The 21,883-nt window shown below is 41.0% G+C and overlaps 1 protein-coding gene across 2 annotated transcripts in view; it reads left to right on the forward strand.

Annotated features, from left to right (window-relative positions):
• The window catches only part of LOC124125241 (transmembrane protein 131-like), a 138,520-nt gene that overhangs the window by 31,718 nt on the left and 84,919 nt on the right, over positions 1 to 21,883 (forward strand). For both annotated transcript variants that reach the window (XM_048381119.1, XM_048381121.1), the window contains exons 4-9: positions 7,550 to 7,618; positions 8,866 to 8,989; positions 12,300 to 12,413; positions 17,654 to 17,776; positions 18,526 to 18,606; positions 19,894 to 20,044. In XM_048381119.1, the coding sequence (XP_048237076.1) occupies positions 7,550 to 7,618; positions 8,866 to 8,989; positions 12,300 to 12,413; positions 17,654 to 17,776; positions 18,526 to 18,606; positions 19,894 to 20,044 (662 nt within the window). The remainder of the gene's footprint in view (positions 1 to 7,549; positions 7,619 to 8,865; positions 8,990 to 12,299; positions 12,414 to 17,653; positions 17,777 to 18,525; positions 18,607 to 19,893; positions 20,045 to 21,883) is intronic.

Raw genomic sequence — 21,883 nt, forward strand, 5'->3', positions numbered from 1 at the left:
TAGAGCTGTACTGACAGTGTTATACTGACAGTGCTTGTGTAGAGCTGTACTGACAGTGTAATACTGACAGTGCTTGTGTAGAGCTGTACTGACAGGGGGATACTGACAGTGCTGGTGTAGAGCTGTACTGACAGTGTAATACTGACAGTGTAATACTGACAGTGTAATACTGACAGTGTAATACTGACAGTGTAATACTGACAGTGTAATACTGACAGTGTAATACTGACAGTGCTGGTGTAGAGCTGTACTGACAGTGTAATACTGACAGTGTAATACTGACAGTGCTTGTGTAGAGCTGTACTGACAGTGTAATACTGACAATGCTGGTGTAGAGCTGTACTGACAGTGTAATACTGACAATGCTTGTGTAGAGCTGTACTGACAGTGTAATACTGACAATGCTGGTGTAGAGCTGTACTGACAGTGTAATACTGACAGTGCTAGAGTAGAGCTGTACTGGCAGTGTAATACTGACAGTGCTAGTGTAGAGCTGTACTGACAGTGTAATACTGACAATGCTTGTGTAGAGCTGTACTGACAGTGTAATACTGACAGTGCTAGTGTAGAGCTGTACTGACAGTGTAATACTGACAGTGTAATACTGATAATGCTGGTGTAGAGCTGTACTGACAGGGGGATGCTGACAGTGCTGGTGTAGAGCTGTACTGACAGTGTAATACTGACTGCTAGTGTAGAGCTGTACTGACAGGGGGATAATGACAGTGCTAGTGTAGAGCTGTACTGACAGTGTAATACGACAATGCTGGTGTAGAGCTGTACTGACAGTGTAATACTGACAGTGCTTGTGTAGAGCTGTACTGACAGTGTAATACTGACAGTGCTGGTGTAGAGCTGTACTGACAGTGTAATACTGAAAGTGGTAGTGTAGAGCTGTACTGACAGGGGGATACTGACAGTGCTAGTGTAGAGCTGTACTGACAGGGGGATACTGACAGTGTAATACTGAAAGTGCTAGTGTAGAGCTGTACTGACAGTGTAATTCTGACAATGCTGGTGTAGAGCTGTACTGACAGTGTAATACTGACAGTGCTTGTGTAGAGCTGTTCTGACAGTGTAATACTGACAATGCTGGTGTAGAGTTGTACTGACAGTGTAATACTGACAGTGCTGGTGTAGAGCTGTACTGACAGTGTAATACTGAAAGTGGTAGTGTAGAGCTGTACTGACAGGGGGATACTGACAGTGCTGGTGTAGAGCTGTACTGACAGTGTAATACTGAAAGTGGTAGTGTAGAGCTGTACTGACAGTGTAATACTGACAGTGCTGGTGTAAAGCTGTACTGACAGTGTAATACTGAAAGTGGTAGTGTAGAGCTGTACTGACAGGGGGATACTGACAGTGCTAGTGTAGAGCTGTACTGACAGGGGGATACTGACAGTGTAATACTGAAAGTGCTAGTGTAGAGCTGTACTGACAGTGTAATTCTGACAATGCTGGTGTAGAGCTGTACTGACAGTGTAATACTGACAGTGCTTGTGTAGAGCTGTTCTGACAGTGTAATACTGACAATGCTGGTGTAGAGTTGTACTGACAGTGTAATACTGACAGTGCTGGTGTAGAGCTGTACTGACAGTGTAATACTGAAAGTGGTAGTGTAGAGCTGTACTGACAGGGGGATACTGACAGTGCTGGTGTAGAGCTGTACTGACAGTGTAATACTGAAAGTGGTAGTGTAGAGCTGTACTGACAGTGTAATACTGACAGTGCTGGTGTAGAGCTGTACTGACAGTGTAATACTGAAAGTGGTAGTGTAGAGCTGTACTGACAGGGGGATACTGACAGTGCTGGTGTAGAGCTGTACTGACAGTGTAATACTGAAAGTGGTAGTGTAGAGCTGTACTGACAGTGTAATACTGACAGTGCTGGTGTAGAGCTGTACTGACAGGGGGATACTGACAGTGCTGGTGTAGACCTGTACTGACAGGGGGATACTGACAGTGTAATACTGACAGTGCTAGTGTAGAGCTGTACTTACAGTGTAATACTGACAGTGCTTGTGTAGAGCTGTACTGACAGTGTAATACTGACAGTGCTTGTGTAGAGCTGTACTGACAGTGTAATACTGACAGTGCTGGTGTAGAGCTGTACTGACAGGGGGATACTGACAGTGCTGGTGTAGAGCTGTACTGACAGTGTAATACTGAAAGTGCTTGTGTAGAGCTGTACTGACAGGGGGATACTGACAGTGCTGGTGTAGAGCTGTACTGACAGTGTAATACTGACAGTGTAATACTGACAGTGCTTGTGTAGAGCTGTACTGACAGTGTAATACTGACAATGCTGGTGTAGAGCTGTACTGACAGTGTAATACTGACAGTGCTTGTGTAGAGCTGTACTGACAGGGGGATACTGACAGTGCTGGTGTAGAGCTGTACTGACAGTGTAATACTGACAGTGCTGGCGTAGAGCTGTACTGACAGTGTAATACTGACAGTGCTGGTGTAGAGCTGTACTGACGGGGATAATGATGCCTGTTAATACAATAAGTATATTGAAATTTGATCCGACATGGCAAACAGGGCATCATTGATATTTGAGTGATAAGATTTTGTGATACAATTGCTGTCGAATATCTGTCAGGGGAGACTGATAGCACTGTTATTGGAAGTAATGAGTGACCTGCATGGTTAGCTCTGAATGTCAGACACTTGCTCTCTAGGGTATCTCCTCATGTACACCACAGACTGGGCAACATGACTGGGTGTGTGTGTACCTCACTGTGCCAAACAGTGCCTCTGTACAGACACTTGCCTTCACACTTTCTCTGTACAGACACTTGCCTCACAGTGCCTCTGTACAGACACTTGCCTCACAGTTTCTCTGTACAGACACTTGCCTTCACAGTTTCTCTGTACAGACACTTGCCTCACAGTTTCTCTGTACAGACACTTGCCTCAGTTTCTCTGTACAGACACTTGCCTCACAGTTTCTCTGTACAGACACTTGCCTCACAGTTTCTCTGTACAGACTTGCCTCACAGTGCCTCTGTACAGACACTTGCCTCACAGTTTCTCTGTACAGACTTGCCTCACAGTGCCTCTGTACAGACACTTGCCTCACAGTTTCTCTGTACAGACACTTGCCTCACAGTTTCTCTGTACAGACACTTGCCTCACACTTTCTCTGTACAGACACTTGCCTCACAGTTTCTCTGTACAGACACTTGCCTTCACAGTTTCTCTGTACAGACACTTGCCTCACAGTTTCTCTGTACAGACACTTGCCTCAGTTTCTCTGTACAGACACTTGCCTCACAGTTTCTCTGTACAGACACTTGCCTCACAGTTTCTCTGTACAGACTTGCCTCACAGTGCCTCTGTACAGACACTTGCCTCACAGTTTCTCTGTACAGACTTGCCTCACAGTGCCTCTGTACAGACACTTGCCTCACAGTTTCTCTGTACAGACACTTGCCTCACAGTTTCTCTGTACAGACACTTGCCTCACACTTTCTCTGTACAGACACTTGCCTCACAGTTTCTCTGTACAGACACTTGCCTCACAGTTTCTCTGTACAGACACTTGCCTTCACAGTTTCTCTGTACAGACACTTGCCTCACAGTTTCTCTGTACAGACACTTGCCTCACAGTTTCTCTGTACAGACACTTGCCTCACACTTTCTCTGTACAGACACTTGCCTCACAGTTTCTCTGTACAGACACTTGCCTCACAGTGCCTCTGTACAGACACTTGCCTCAGTTTCTCTGTACAGACACTTGCCTCACAGTTTCTCTGTACAGACACTTGCCTCACAGTTTCTCTGTACAGACTTGCCTCACAGTGCCTCTGTACAGACACTTGCCTCACAGTTTCTCTGTACAGACTTGCCTCACAGTGCCTCTGTACAGACACTTGCCTCACAGTTTCTCTGTACAGACACTTGCCTCACAGTTTCTCTGTACAGACACTTGCCTCACACTTTCTCTGTACAGACACTTGCCTCACAGTTTCTCTGTACAGACACTTGCCTTCACAGTTTCTCTGTACAGACACTTGCCTCACAGTTTCTCTGTACAGACACTTGCCTCAGTTTCTCTGTACAGACACTTGCCTCACAGTTTCTCTGTACAGACACTTGCCTCACAGTTTCTCTGTACAGACTTGCCTCACAGTGCCTCTGTACAGACACTTGCCTCACAGTTTCTCTGTACAGACTTGCCTCACAGTGCCTCTGTACAGACACTTGCCTCACAGTTTCTCTGTACAGACACTTGCCTCACAGTTTCTCTGTACAGACACTTGCCTCACACTTTCTCTGTACAGACACTTGCCTCACAGTTTCTCTGTACAGACACTTGCCTCACAGTTTCTCTGTACAGACACTTGCCTTCACAGTTTCTCTGTACAGACACTTGCCTCACAGTTTCTCTGTACAGACACTTGCCTCAGTTTCTCTGTACAGACACTTGCCTCACACTTTCTCTGTACAGACACTTGCCTCACAGTTTCTCTGTACAGACACTTGCCTCACAGTGCCTCTGTACAGACACTTGCCTCACAGTTTCTCTGTACAGACACTTGCCTCACAGTGCCTCTGTACAGACACTTGCCTCACAGTTTCTCTGTACAGACACTTGCCTCACAGTTTCTCTGTACAGACTTGCCTCACAGTGCCTCTGTACAGACACTTGCCTCACAGTTTCTCTGTATAGACACTTGCCTCACAGATTCTCTGTACAGACACTTGCCTCACGGTTTCTCTGTACAGACACTTGCCTCACAGATTCTCTGTACAGACACTTGCCTCACAGTTTCTCTGTACAGACACTTGCCTCACAGTTTCTCTGTACAGACACTTGCCTTCACAGTTTCTCTGTACAGACACTTGCCTCACAGTTTCTCTGTACAGACACTTGCCTCAGTTTCTCTGTACAGACACTTGCCTCACAGTGCCTCTGTACAGACACTTGCCTCACAGTTTCTCTGTACAGACACTTGCCTCACAGTTTCTCTGTACAGACTTGCCTCACAGTGCCTCTGTACAGACACTTGCCTCACAGTTTCTCTGTACAGACTTGCCTCACAGTGCCTCTGTACAGACACTTGCCTCACAGTTTCTCTGTACAGACACTTGCCTCACAGTTTCTCTGTACAGACACTTGCCTCACACTTTCTCTGTACAGACACTTGCCTCACAGTTTCTCTGTACAGACACTTGCCTCACAGTTTCTCTGTACAGACTTGCCTCACAGTGCCTCTGTACAGACACTTGCCTCACAGTTTCTCTGTACAGACACTTGCCTCACAGATTCTCTGTACAGACACTTGCCTCACGGTTTCTCTGTACAGACACTTGCCTCACAGATTCTCTGTACAGACACTTGCCTCACAGTTTCTCTGTACAGACACTTGCCTCACAGTTTCTCTGTACAGACACTTGCCTCACAGTGCCTCTGTACAGACATTGCACTATTTCACAAACTTGCAATGCCTCTCTAGGTAACTCTGTATATGATGGAAAAATGTTCTTTGTTTGTTAGCTCTCGACAAATGGATGGAAATAGTGATTTTGTATAGGTAATTAATATTTCTTTTCTTGCTGACATTTTGAATTGCAATATTTTAAATGTCAAACAAGGAATGTCAATCCCAGTAAGAGAATATGTCTCTCTCTACCAGTCCAGTGATCTGTAGACATGTTCAGGAGTGTGCCTCGTCTAGTGTCGGGAAAGAACGTCTGTTTTGTATTTTATGACAAGTCAAGTGGATGTCATATCTCTCTCAGCAGGAGTAGTGCTAATTCCTGGCTGCACAGCTACTCTCTGCGGGGATCAAGTGCTGTAAACCTGCAGACGGGGATATGTCGGCACCTTCGCCATGTTCAATACTGTTTTACACTGCGCAGATGTCGCTGACAGGTAGAGATGGTCTGTGAAAATCAGAAAGGAATTACATGTCAATAGTTATTTCTGTTACTGGTTTGTGTGGATTTTTGTCAATATTTATTGTATGGTTTGGTATGTTTTGGGGGCAGGGGTTAAACGTTGTGATGATGTTTCTTGGTGGGACAATGCAGGTCATAAGGTATGATTACCTGAGAAACACAACAGTATTTTAGTTTGTCCCCACCTCAATAATTAGTGTGTAATACATGGAAATATGTACCTGAAAGTACACTAAGATATACCTGAACACTAAGATGTACCATGCATACCTGAAGGTCCACTAAGATATACCTGAACACTAAGATATACCTGAATGTACACTAAGATATACCTGAACACTAAGATATACCTGAAGGTACACTAAGATGTATCTGAACACTAAGATATACCTGAACACTAAGATATACCTGAATGTACACTAAGATATACCTGAACACTAAGATGTACCTGAATGTACACTAAGATATACCTGAACACTAAGATGTACCTGAACGCTAAGATATACCTGAACACTAAGATATACCTGAAGGTACACTAAGATGTATCTGAACACTAAGATGTACCTGAACACTGAGATGTACCTGAAGATACACTAAGATATACCTGAAGGTACACTAAGATGTATCTGAACACTAAGATGTACCTGAAGATATACTAAGGTAAACCTGAACACTAAGATGTACCTGAAGGTCCACTAAGATGTACCTGAACACTGAGATATACCTGAAGATACACTAAGATATACCTGAAGGTACACTAAGATGTATCTGAACACTAAGATGTACCTGAAGATATACTAAGGTAAACCTGAAGGTACACTAAGATGTATCTGAACACTAAGATATACCTGAAGATATACTAAGGTAAACCTGAACACTGAGACGTACCTGAAGATACACTAAGATGTATCTGAACACTAAGATATACCTGAAGGTACACTAAGATGTACCTGAACACTAAGATGTACCTGAAGATACACTAAGATATACCTGAAGGTACACTAAGATATACCTGAAGGTACACTAAGATGTATCTGAACACTAAGATGTACCTGAAGATATACTAAGGTAAACCTGAACACTAAGATGTACCTGAAGATATACTAAGATATACCTGAACACTAAGATGTACCTGAAGATATACTAAGATATACCTGAACACTAAGATGTACCTGAAAGTACACTAAGATATACATGGAAGTGCTCATTTGATAAGCAAAGATATACCTACATAATCTAGTTGCATAAATTGCATCATTGTTCGAGTCACAAATAACACAAATCAAGTACAATTTCAACTAATATACAATTCCAAGACTAGCACAATGACTTGTACATATTATAAAAAGTTATTTGATAAAAGATAATTCCAAATGCTTTTGGCTACCTATAATATTGGCTTGACTTCTTGGTTTTGCCACTGGCTACCTGGAAAAAAAATGCCTGAGCCATATGGCTACTTGTTAAAAATTTAAACTTTGAGGCTTGACTAAGATATACCATATATACCTGAAGATATACTAAGATATACCTGAAGATATAATGAGATAAGCCTGAAGATACAATCACTCACTCTCACTCTCCAAGTTTGTGTTTAATGTTGAAATTGTAGAAGTAAATAATTTGTATTTTTGTTTCAGAATTCAAGATGATAAACTTTTTTCCAGTAGCATTAGATTGGATCCTGCTATGCTGGACTTTCAACAACAGTGAGTTGACTTCCTCACATATTTGTACAGTTCCTTCATCAGCTGTCATTTAGGGAGCACCCATTGGATTTCAGGGGGTGTGAGGGTGATTTTGTTTTTATATGAAAAGTTTGATCAGAAATATGACCAAAATGAATAGTTTTATGGCAGTGGAGGAAAAAAATGAATAGTTTGTTTAGATTTTCAGTTTAAAAAAGGACCGCTGTGTCTGTGTGAAATGTCAATAGGTGCAAAATAGTTTGTGGAAAAAAACCATATGTCAAAAAGTGTCTGTTATTAGTTTGATTTACAATAAATAGACTGTTTCATGGTGATTACACTGATTAGTGAAGAAATAAGTTGTTGGAAGTAGCTGGGGGAAGAAAGATTGTACTCACTCATAAGAAGTCTCTTCTTCTTTCCCCCCACGCCCCTCCCCCCTCCCTGCAGGGCTATATATTGTCATGTTTATCATATGAGGCTCTATATGGTGTCATATGAATCATATCAGGGTCTATACTTGTTATATGTATCATGCTGGGCTATATCTTGTCAAATGTAACATATAGGGGCTATATCTTTTAATGTTTATCATATGGGGTTCTATATCTTGTCACATGTATCAATACTATCATATGGGGAGCTATTTCTTGTCACATGTATCAATACTATCATATGGGGAGCTATGTCTTGTCATATGTATCAATACTATCATATGGGGTGCTATGTCTTGTCATATGTATCAATACTATCATATGGGGAGCTATGTCTTGTCACATGTATCAATACTATCATATGGGGGGCTATGTCTTGTCATATGTATCAATACTATCATATGGGGTGCTATGTCTTGTCATATGTATCAATACTATCATATGGGGTGCTATGTCTTGTCATATGTATCAATACTATCATATGGGGGCCTATGTCTTGTCATATGTATCAATACTATCATATGGGGTGCTATGTCTTGTCATATGTATCAATACTATCATATGGGGTGCTATGTCTTGTCATATGTATCAATACTATCATATGGGGTGCCATCGCATCCTTGGTCAGGTATGAGTATTATATATTATGTAGCATAGAATGGACAGATATCATGTTTTGAGTTCAATTGTTTTGACACCATGATAAACATTGTAGCATGTGCCCTATGTCCCTTTATGGTTTCCCCATCACGGGCCAGACTTGCTGATGTATTGTATGCTAACTCTCTGGACAACATGACAATGCTCTACAGACTGATGTTCTATTTTTTTCAGGCCAGTTGGAATGCCGCGTATGGAAAGAGTCATAGTTCAAAATAATGACCCTAAAAATAGTTTACACTTAGTGTCAATATCAGGCAGTACAGTGCATTTTCATTGCTCATTTTTTCAAGATAAAGTAAGTGTGTTTCCTTCACTTTATTTCTTGATTATATGTTTGAAAGCAAGTTACACTCCTACTGATAGAAGTCTGATATTCTCTTGTTTTTGATACAAGTTTATATAGTGAATTGCAATTAATTGGAACTACTCTACCAGAACTATATCAGTCTTAAAACAGCTGTATGGTTTAAGTCAATGGTTAACCTATGACACGTTATGTAATGTCAGGTGTATGTTATATCCAGTGTGTTTAATGTCAGGTGTGTGTTATATCCAGTGTGTTTAATGTCAGGTGTGTGTTATATCCAGTGTGTTTAATGTCAGGTGTGTGTTATATCCAGTGTGTTTAATGTCAGGTGTATGTTATATCCAGTGTGTTTAATGTCAGGTGTATGTTATATCCAGTGTGTTTAATGTCAGGTGTGTGTTATATCCAGTGTGTTTAATGTCAGGTGTATGTTATATCCAGTGTGTTTAATGTCAGGTGTGTGTTATATCCAGTGTGTTTAATGTCAGGTGTGTGTTATATCCAGTGTGTTTAATGTCAGGTGTATGTTATATCCAGTGTGTTTAATGTCAGGTGTATGTTATATCCAGTGTGTTTAATGTCAGGTGTATGTTATATCCAGTGTGTTTAATGTCAGGTGTGTGTTATATCCAGTGTGTTTAATGTCAGGTGTGTGTTATATCCAGTGTGTTTAATGTCAGGTGTATGTTATATCCAGTGTGTTTAATGTCAGGTGTATGTTATATCCAGTGTGTTTAATGTCAGGTGTATGTTATATCCAGTGTGTTTAATGTCAGGTGTATGTTATATCCAGTGTGTTTAATGTCAGGTGTATGTTATATCCAGTGTGTTTAATGTCAGGTGTGTGTTATATCCAGTGTGTTTAATGTCAGGTGTGTGTTATATCCAGTGTGTTTAATGTCAGGTGTATGTTATATCCAGTGTGTTTAATGTCAGGTGTATGTTATATCCAGTGTGTTTAATGTCAGGTGTATGTTATATCCAGTGTGTTTAATGTCAGGTGTGTGTTATATCCAGTGTGTTTAATGTCAGGTGTGTGTTATATCCAGTGTGTTTAATGTCAGGTGTATGTTATATCCAGTGTGTTTAATGTCAGGTGTATGTTATATCCAGTGTGTTTAATGTCAGGTGTATGTTATATCCAGTGTGTTTAATGTCAGGTGTATGTTATATCCAGTGTGTTTAATGTCAGGTCTATGTTATATCCAGTGTGTTTAATGTCAGGTGTGTGTTATATCCAGTGTGTTTAATGTCAGGTGTATGTTATATCCAGTGTGTTTAATGTCAGGTGTATGTTATATCCAGTGTGTTTAATGTCAGGTGTGTGTTATATCCAGTGTGTTTAATGTCAGGTGTATGTTATATCCAGTGTGTTTAATGTCAGGTGTATGTTATATCCAGTGTGTTTAATGTCAGGTGTATGTTATATCCAGTGTGTTTAATGTCAGGTGTATGTTATATCCAGTGTGTTTAATGTCAGGTGTGTGTTATATCCAGTGTGTTTAATGTCAGGTGTGTGTTATATCCAGTGTGTTTAATGTCAGGTGTATGTTATATCCAGTGTGTTTAATGTCAGGTGTATGTTATATCCAGTGTGTTTAATGTCAGGTGTATGTTATATCCAGTGTGTTTAATGTCAGGTGTGTGTTATATCCAGTGTGTTTAATGTCAGGTGTATGTTATATCCAGTGTGTTTAATGTCAGGTGTGTGTTATATCCAGTGTGTTTAATGTCAGGTGTATGTTATATCCAGTGTGTTTAATGTCAAGTGTGTGTACAGCATTAGAAATTGGCACTAGTCCTATAGTCCTTGCCAAACTGGCATCTTACAGACTAGTAGCAATTTGCCATTACTGAGGGTTTTGCTATATGTTGTCATGATAAGAACTAGTACCGTATATGACCGCAAATGAGCCGACCCCGTAGATAAGCCGAGGTGTTAACTTGACCATTGAAATACGAAAGAAAATGATATGACCCGCAGATAAGCCGAACCAGGAAGTGAAAGGCAAAAAACACTGCGAAGTCGGACTGCAAGACATGTGCTGATTCTCGCAGATATTCAAAAATATAAGATGAAAAAAAGTTGTTATTATATTGAAAAAATCATTATTATTTCTAATAAAGATTTAACAAACCAGTCATCCACTTTCATAATGTGGGAAGCTGGTTCTCTTGTCTTTCTTAATCTCATAATGATCGATATATGTTGCCATCAACAACGAAGCGCCATTTTGTGAATCGGTGTATATAGAATTATGAATCCGTGAGAAAATATATCAGCTAGAGCGAAGACTTGCAGTTTGAATTCAGCATCGTAAGCATGGCGTTTTCATTTCAAACTCATGATGAGAATGTCAGTTAGTAAAAATATACCAACTTTTATACCCCCTTTATACCACTATTGTATGTTAATCCAATTGAATTAAATAAACTATGAACACATTGAATGAACATCACTTACTCACAGGCTTCTCCAGTTTATTAAACTAATCTCTCGAAAACAAAGGAATTAAGTCCCTACTCCCAACACGATCGCTAAGCACCTACAACTTGAAAATGTTTGTGTAAACAACATGACAATACCAATCGGCCCATTATTATCAGTGCTCATTTCCTTGTGTACCGTGTTGCTTTTTAAACAACAGGAAGCAATCACAGTGGTCACCGTTTGTGACGTCACAGGAAACAGCTGATCACATGTTTTTTGCAAATGGCGAACGGAATAACTCGCCATTACAGTTGTTTATTTGCCTCTTTCAATAAAGGTAGACACTTGTTAACTATCAATTTATGAACTTGGCAAAACGTACATAATAGCTATTGGCAATTTCATCTGGGGATTAAATATTATAGCTGTGAATTACATATATTGTTACATGTAAAGATTGTGGAGTTTATAAAGAACGATAAACTTTGAACATTCAATTGAAAACTTATCATCGGAAGTAGATACATGCATAACATTTTTTTAATAATGACAACATTGGTGTATAATAATGACTTTATTGATAATTTATAACAATAATGGCGGCTCTGGTCGTGGCAACTTCCAAACTTTCGGGAAGTTGTATTCTTCGGACCGTCATTCAGGCGATGTTTCTGACGGATCTAAAAATACGATCTGAAAAATACTATCATGAAAGTGTATCCCGTGGATAAGCCGACCCCTTTCTACAGAATCATTTTTCTGGTCCTCAAAATTCGGCTTATACGCGGTCATATACGGTAGACCAAAGCAGTAAGTTTCTACTGGTGTTCTGTCAGATGTGTGTAATGTCACAAGTGTTGTTTTCAGATTGTTCCCCCTGGGGGAAACACTACATTTGATGTCGTATTTCTGGCCAGACAGGAAGGGAATGTGGAGAATACCTTATATATCCACACCTCCATAGGCTCGTTAAAATACCAGGTGAGAATACTTTACATATCCACACCTCCATAGGCTTGTTAAAATACCAGGTGAGAATACTTTATATATCCACACCTCCATAGGCTCGTTAAAATACCAGGTGAGAATACTTTACATATCCACACCTCCATAGGCTCGTTAAAATACCAGGTGAGAATACTTTACATATCCACACCTCCATAGGCTTGTTAAAATACCAGGTGAGAATACTTTACATATCCACACCTCCATAGGCTTGTTAAAATACCAGGTGAGAATACTTTACATATCCACACCTCCATGGGCTCATTAGAATAACAGGTGAGAACACTTTACATATCCACACCTCCATAGGCTCATTAGAATAACAGGTGAGAATACTTTACATATCCACACCTCCATAGGCTCGTTAAAATACCAGGTGAGAATACTTTACATATCCACACCTCCATAGGCTTGTTAAAATACCAGGTGAGAATACTTTACATATCCACACCTCCATAGGCTTGTTAAAATACCAGGTGAGAATACTTTACATATCCACACCTCCATAGGCTCATTAGAATAACAGGTGAGAACACTTTACATATCCACACCTCCATAGGCTCATTAGAATAACAGGTGAGAATACTTTACATATCCACACCTCCATAGGCTTGTTAAAATACCAGGTGAGAATACTTTACATATCCACACCTCCATGGGCTCATTAGAATAACAGGTGAGAACACTTTACATATCCACACCTCCATAGGCTCGTTAAAATACCAGGTGAGAATACCTTATGTATCAACACCTCCATAGGCTCATTAAAATACCAGGTGAGAACACTTTATGTATCCACATCTTCATAGGCTCATTAGAATAACAGGTGGGAGCCCACTAGCCTGGGACTAGTACAAATTTCCCCACTGTTTAACTTTTCCAAGCAAGGCATTTTATCTTTATCCAGGTTAGTTATGCTTTTGAATTTTGTTCTAACCCAGATATCCCCACCCTGATATAAGTCCATAATATCTAACTATCCAACCTCCATAGGCTCGTTGAAGTACAGGTTGAAGGTGACAATATATCCACACCTCCATAGGTTCACTAAGATACATTCATACACACCGAGGGGCGGTCGGGTAGCCTAGTGGTTAAAGCGTTCGCTCGTCACGCCGAAGACCCGGGTTCGATTCCCGACATGGGTACAATGTGTGAAGCCCATTTGTGGTGTCCCCCGCTGTGATATTGCTGGAATATTGCTAAAAGCGGCTTAAAACCATACTCACTCACTCACTCATACACACCGAACATATCAGATGGGTATATTTGACATATCCACACCTCAAAGGCTTATAAATAATATGTGTTGGTACACTTGGTACACCAGATTGACCCATGTTCTGACATTGATCTCACACTTGGTACTCCAGATTGACCCATGTTCTGACATTGATCTCACACTTGGTACTCCAGATTGACCCATGTTCTGACATTGATCTCACACTTGGTACTCCAGATTGACCCATGTTCTGACATTGATCTCACACTTGGTACACCAGATTGACCCATGTTCTGACATTGATCTCACACTTGTAACTCCAGATTGACCCACGTTCCCGCATTGATCTCACACTTGGTACTCCAGATTGACCCATGTTCTGACATTGATCTCACACTTGGTACTCCAGATTGACCCATGTTCTGACATTGATCTCACACTTGGTACTCCAGATTGACCCATGTTCTGACATTGATCTCACACTTGGTACACCAGATTGACCCATGTTCTGACATTGATCTCACACTTGGTACACCAGATTGACCCATGTTCTGACATTGATCTCACACTTGGTACACCAGATTGACCCATGTTCCCGCATTGATCTCACACTTGTTACTCCAGATTGACCCACGTTCCCGCATTGATCTCACACTTGGTACTCCATATTGACCCATGTTCTGACATTGATCTCACACTTGGTACTCCAGATTGACCCATGTTCTGACATTGATCTCACACTTGTAACTCCAGATTGACCCACGTTCCCGCATTGATCTCACACTTGGTACACCAGATTGACCCATGTTCTGACATTGATCTCACACTTGGTACTCCAGATTGACCCACGTTCCCGCATTGATCTCACACTTGGTACTCCAGATTGACCCATGTTCTGACATTGATCTCACACTTGGTACTCCAGATTGACCCATGTTCTGACATTGATCTCACACTTGGTACACCAGATTGACCCATGTTCTGACATTGATCTCACACTTGTTACTCCAGATTGACCCATGTTCTGACATTGATCTCACACTTGGTACACCAGATTGACCCACGTTCCCGCATTGATCTCACACTTGGTACTCCAGATTGACCCATGTTCTGACATTGATCTCACACTTGGTACTCCAGATTGACCCATGTTCTGACATTGATCTCACACTTGTAACTCCAGATTGACCCATGTTCTGACATTGATCTCACACTTGGTACTCCAGATTGACCCATGTTCTGACATTGATCTCACACTTGGTACACCAGATTGACCCACGTTCTCGCATTGATCTCACACTTGGTACACCAGATTGACCCATGTTCTGACATTGATCTCACACTTGTTACTCCAGATTGACCCATGTTCTGACATTGATCTCACACTTGGTACACCAGATTGACCCATGTTCTGACATTGATCTCACACTTGGTACACCAGATTGACCCATGTTCTGACATTGATCTCACACTTGGTACACCAGATTGACCCATGTTCTGACATTGATCTCACACTTGTTACACCAGATTGACCCATGTTCTGACATTGATCTCACACTTGGTACTCCAGATTGACCCATGTTCTGACATTGATCTCACACTTGGTACTCCAGATTGACCCATGTTCTGACATTGATCTCACACTTGTTACTCCAGATTGACCCATGTTCTGACATTGATCTCACACTTGGTACTCCAGATTGACCCACGTTCCCACATTGATCTCACACTTGTTACACCAGATTGACCCATGTTCCTGCATTGATCTCACACTTGGTACTCCAGATTGACCCATGTTCTGACATTGATCTCACACTTGTAACTCCAGATTGACCCACGTTCCCGCATTGATCTCACACTTGGTACTCCAGATTGACCCATGTTCTGACATTGATCTCACACTTGGTACTCCAGATTGACCCATGTTCTGACATTGATCTCACACTTGTTACTCCAGATTGACCCATGTTCTGACATTGATCTCACACTTGTAACTCCAGATTGACCCATGTTGTGACATTGATCTCACACTTGGTACTCCAGATTGACCCACGTTCCCGCATTGATCTCACACTTGTTACACCAGATTGACCCATGTTCCTGCATTGATCTCACACTTGGTACACCAGATTGACCCATGTTCTGACATTGATCCATGTTCTGACATTGATCTCACACTTGGTACACCAGATTGACCCACGTTCCCGCATTGATCTCACACTTGGTACTCCAGATTGACCCATGTTCTGACATTGATCTCACACTTGGTACTCCAGATTGACCCATGTTCTGACATTGATCTCACACTTGTAACTCCAGATTGACCCATGTTGTGACATTGATCTCACACTTGTTACTCCAGATTGACCCATGTTCTGACATTGATCTCACACTTGGTACACCAGATTGACCCACGTTCTCGCATTGATCTCACTCTTGGTACACCAGATTGACCCATGTTCTGACATTGATCTCACACTTGTTACTCCAGATTGACCCATGTTCTGACATTGATCTCACACTTGGTACTCCAGATTGACCCATGTTCTGACATTGATCTCACACTTGGTACTCCAGATTGACCCATGTTGTGACATTGATCTCACACTTGTTACACCAGATTGACCCATGTTCTGACATTGATCTCACACTTGGTACTCCAGATTGACCCATGTTCTGACATTGATCTCACACTTGGTACTCCAGATTGACCCATGTTCTGACATTGATCTCACACTTGGTACTCCAGATTGACCCACGTTCCCGCATTGATCTCACACTTGTAACTCCAGATTGACCCATGTTCTGACAATGATCTCACACTTGGTACTCCAGATTGACCCATGTTCTGACATTGATCTCACACTTGGTACTCCAGATTGACCCACGTTCCCGCATTGATCTCACACTTGTTACTCCAGATTGACCCATGTTCTGACATTGATCTCACACTTGGTACTCCAGATTGACCCATGTTCCTGCATTGATCTCACACTTGGTACTCCAGATTGACCCACGTTCCCGCATTGATCTCACACTTGTTACACCAGATTGACCCATGTTCTGACATTGATCTCACACTTGTTACACCAGATTGACACATGTTCCTGCATTGATCTCACACTTGGTACTCCAGATTGACCCATGTTCTGACATTGATCTCACACTTGGTACTCCAGATTGACCCACGTTCCCGCATTGATCTCACACTTGTTACACCAGATTGACCCATGTTCTGACATTGATCTCACACTTGTAACTCCAGATTGACCCATGTTCCTGCATTGATCTCACACTTGGTACTCCAGATTGACCCATGTTCTGACATTGATCTCACACTTGTTACTCCAGATTGACCCATGTTCTGACATTGATCTCACACTTGGTACACCAGATTGACCCACGTTCCCGCATTGATCTCACACTTGTTACTCCAGATTGACCCATGTTCTGACATTGATCTCACACTTGGTACTCCAGATTGACCCATGTTCTGACATTGATCTCACACTTGGTACTCCAGATTGACCCACGTTCCCGCATTGATCTCACACTTGTTACACCAGATTGACCCATGTTCCTGCATTGATCTCACACTTGGTACTCCAGATTGACCCATGTTCTGACATTGATCTCACACTTGTAACTCCAGATTGACCCATGTTCTGACATTGATCTCACACTTGTTACTCCAGATTGACCCACGTTCCCGCATTGATCTCACACTTGTTACACCAGATTGACCCATGTTCCTGCATTGATCTCACACTTGGTACTCCAGATTGACCCATGTTCTCGCATTGATCTCACACTTGGTACACCAGATTGACCCACGTTCTGACATTGATCTCACACTTGGTACACCAGATTGACCCACGTTCCCGCATTGATCTCACACTTGTAACTCCAGATTGACCCATGTTCTCGCATTGATCTCACACTTGTTACTCCAGATTGACCCATGTTCTGACATTGATCTCACACTATGTTTCAGGTTTTTGGTGTTGGTATTCCCAACCCGTATCGCCTGAGGCCGTACCTCGGAGCCAGAGTACCCATCAACAGTAGTTTTTCTCCTTTAATTCAAATGCATAATCCTCATAATAGAAGGCTACAGGTGAGTGGTACATCGTTTTGTTGCCAATGCCACATCATCTATACTTTCATGCAGCATGGGGAGACAGGGCGCCCTATCGTATAAGGCAACGCAATTTCACTGTGCAGAGTTGCTCGTTGGTTTTACCAAAGTATTGAATGTCTGAATCATGCATCACTTCAGGTTTTCCTCGCACGTTAAGCTGACACGCTGTGATATGATTGAATAATGTTCAAATCTAAATCCACCCCTAACTTTGATATTTAAACGTAGCAATAGATGGAAATAATAGACTTGGCGCCTATTTTAGACGATAGATAACCTTGATAGTTTACGAAGTGCCTCAGTTGTCTAATACGCGCAACTAGCTGTGCAGCGTGGGCATGACAGAAACCTATTTTCATGTGGGTTTGAATCCCAGTTCAACCAGATAATGTTTCAAGGTTTTGTCAGCAAAATGTTTGGGTTCCTTGTAGTGTCTTTGACATACATGTCATCAGGGGTTTCGCCCCTCATTAGACTGACATGCTGCAGTAGAAATCACCCACTCACTCACTCACTCACTCCTTATGATAGTTTCAGTTACCTGATAATCATAACCTTGTCCTAGTGGGGCCCATTTCCTCACACAGTAAGCCAGCGTCCTGAAGTTTTAAGGGTCCAAGGTAGCCCTTAAATACAGGGTGTATGGCCAATGCCAAGTAGGACCTATTGTCAGTGGCACCTGGTCAGGGCACCTGCTCATCGTCTCCATCTCTCTCTGTCCCCAGGTGCTGGAGATGTTTTCTAGTGAAGGAGACTTACATCTAGAACTCCCGTCAGGAGCAAAAGAGGCATCAAAAGAATTATGGGTAAAAAAAATTTAATTGTGATATTTAAAAAAAAAATGTGTTTTAGTATTTCAGGCATTTGCCAAAAGCAGTCTGATTCATCCTTTCAAAATGTTTAAAAGTGTGTTTAAAAATGAATTTTCGCCATTTGACCTTGATAGTTTTCTTCCTTGATTAACTTGACAGAAATTACATCCATTTGACCTTGATAGTTCTATCCCTTGATTGTCATGACAGGAATTTTAGCCATTTGATCTTGATAGTTCTCTCCCTTATTTACCTTGACAGGAATTACAGCCATTAGACCTTGATAGTTCTCTCCCTTATTTACCTTGACAGGAATTACAGCCATTAGACCTTGATAGTTCTCTCCCTTATTTACCTTGACAGGAATTACAGCCATTAGACCTTGATAGTTCTCTCCCTCATTTACCTTGACAGGAATTACAGCCATTAGACCTTGATAGTTCTCTCCTTTGATAACCTTGACAGGAATTACAGCCATTTGACCTTGATAGTTCTCTCCTTTGATAACCTTGACAGGAATTACAGCCATTAGACCTTGATAGTTCTCTCCCTTATTTACCTTGACAGGAATTACAGCCATTAGACCTTGATAGTTCTCTCCTTTGATAACCTTGACAGGAATTACAGCCATTTGACCTCGATAGTTCTCTCCCTTATTTACCTTGACAGGAATTACAGCCATTAGACCTTGATGGTTCTCTCCTTTGATAAGCTTGACAGGAATTACAGCCATTTGACCTTGATAGTTCTCTCCCTTATTTACCTTGACAGGAATTACAGCCATTTGACCTTGATAGTTCTCTCCTTTGATAACCTTGACAGGAATTACAGCCATTAGACCTTGATAGTTCTCTCCCTTATTTACCTTGACAGGAATTACAGCCATTTGACCTTGATAGTTCTCTCCCTTATTTACCTTGACAGGAATTACAGCCATTTGACCTTGATAGTTCTCTCCCTTATTTACCTTGACAGGAATTACAGCCATTTGACCTTGATAGTTCTCTCCCTTATTTACCTTGACAGGAATTACAGCCATTGGACCTTGATAGTTATCTCCTTTGATAACCTTGACAGGAATTACAGCCATTTGACCTTGATAGTTCTCTCCTTTGATAACCTTGACAGGAATTACAGCCATTTGACCTTGATAGTTCTCTCCCTTATTTACCTTGACAGGAATTACAGCCATTAGACCTTGATAGTTCTCTCCTTTGATAACCTTGACAGGAATTACAGCCATTTGACCTTGATAGTTCTCTCCTTTGATAACCTTGACAGGAATTACAGCCATTTGAGACTAAGCCTGTGATGCGGGCCAACTTTGTGGGTCGAGTAGAAAACAACCACACAGCATTTATCAGGATAAAAACAAACCAGGAGAGTGACTCCGAGATGCTGATACTGCCGGTGGAGGTGGAGGTGTCGTCAGGTAGGTCCGCTGTCAAGTCTGCAACACAGAGTGTCAAGTTGAAAATAAACATATATACATATAAACATGTTGATACAGCAATATTATCAGAAATGTAATGATACAGAAACTAGAACCCTGATGCATTCATTGTCCGATATTAATATGTGTTGTCAGATATGAAATAGAGCCTCAAAATGAGTTTTTGACGTCTTGGTATGGTGTCCTACAATTTAAGGTGTTTCTCCACCATAAATGAGACATTCAATTCATTTGACCATGTTTATTTACTATTATTGCCCTAAATTGTCGTTTACCATCTTTGTGAGCAGATGGAGTAAATTCACTAGACATTGGCTTAAGACAAGTAGCAACAGTCACAGAAGGACTAAATTATTTTGCTTTTTAACTGCATGAGGTTTAGAAAATATGATAAACAAGGATGATAAATTATAATCATTAGAATCATTAACTTTTTCACAAGCCTTAAATGTATTGTGTTCTTTGAACAACTGTCTGTAATTCTATCTATGGTAAGCGTAATTGATACTGATGATATGCTTTTGTCGATAGATCCATGCTGTCATTTCAATCAATAACATCTTAAATTACAAAAAGCACAATTTATACTTCATCACTCCAGTCATGTTCAACTCTGAATTCTGTGTCTAGAAACAGTGGCAATTTGAATCTTGTTAAAAGTGAGATAAAGGGGAGTTAATCAAGTGATGGCTTGTCATGTATCTCTGTGTCGCCCTGATGGCACAAACTGTAGCTCATACTGTAGCTCATACTATTGCTCATACTGTAGCTCATACTGTAGCTCATACTATTGCTCATACTATTGCTCATACTGTAGCTCATACTGTAGCTCATACTATTGCTCATACTGTAGCTCATACTGTAGCTCATACTATTGCTCATACTATTGCTCATACTGTAGCTCATACTATTGCTCATACTGTAGCTCATACTATTGCTCATACTGTAGCTCATACTATTGCTCATACTATTGCTCATACTGTAGCTCATACTATTGCTCATACTATTGCTCATACTGTAGCTCATACTGTAGCTCATACTATTGCTCATACTGTAGCTCATACTATTGCTCATACTGTAGCTCATACTATTGCTCATACTGTAGCTCATACTGTAGCTCATACTATTGCTCATACTGTAGCTCATACTGTAGCTCATACTATTGCTCATACTATTGCTCATACTGTAGCTCATACTATTGCTCATACTGTAGCTCATACTATTGCTCATACTGTAGCTCATACTATTGCTCATACTGTAGCTCATACTATTGCTCATACTATTGCTCATACTGTAGCTCATACTTTTGCTCATACTGTAGCTCATACTGTAGCTCATACTATTGCTCATACTGTAGCTCATACTATTGCTCATACTGTAGCTCATACTATTGCTCATACTGTAGCTCATACTGTAGCTCATACTGTAGCTCATACTATGGCTCATACTGTAGCTCATACTGTAGCTCATACTATTGCTCATACTGTAGCTCATACTATTGCTCATACTGTAGCTCATACCATTGCTCATACCATTGCTCATACTGTAGCTCATACTGTAGCTCATACTATTGCTCATACTGTAGCTCATACTGTAGCTCATACTATTGCTCATACTGTAGCTCATACTATTGCTCATACTGTAGCTCATACTATTGCTCATACTGTAGCTCATACTATTGCTCATACTATTGCTCATACTGTAGCTCATACTATTGCTCATACTGTAGCTCATACTTTTGCTCATACTGTAGCTCATACTGTAGCTCATACTATTGCTCATACTGTAGCTCATACTATTGCTCATACTGTAGCTCAT

The sequence above is a fragment of the Haliotis rufescens genome, unplaced genomic scaffold (assembly GCF_023055435.1).
Source record: "Haliotis rufescens isolate VD_foot unplaced genomic scaffold, xgHalRufe1.0.p SCAF_35, whole genome shotgun sequence".
Classification (NCBI taxonomy): Eukaryota; Metazoa; Mollusca; class Gastropoda; order Lepetellida; family Haliotidae; genus Haliotis; species Haliotis rufescens.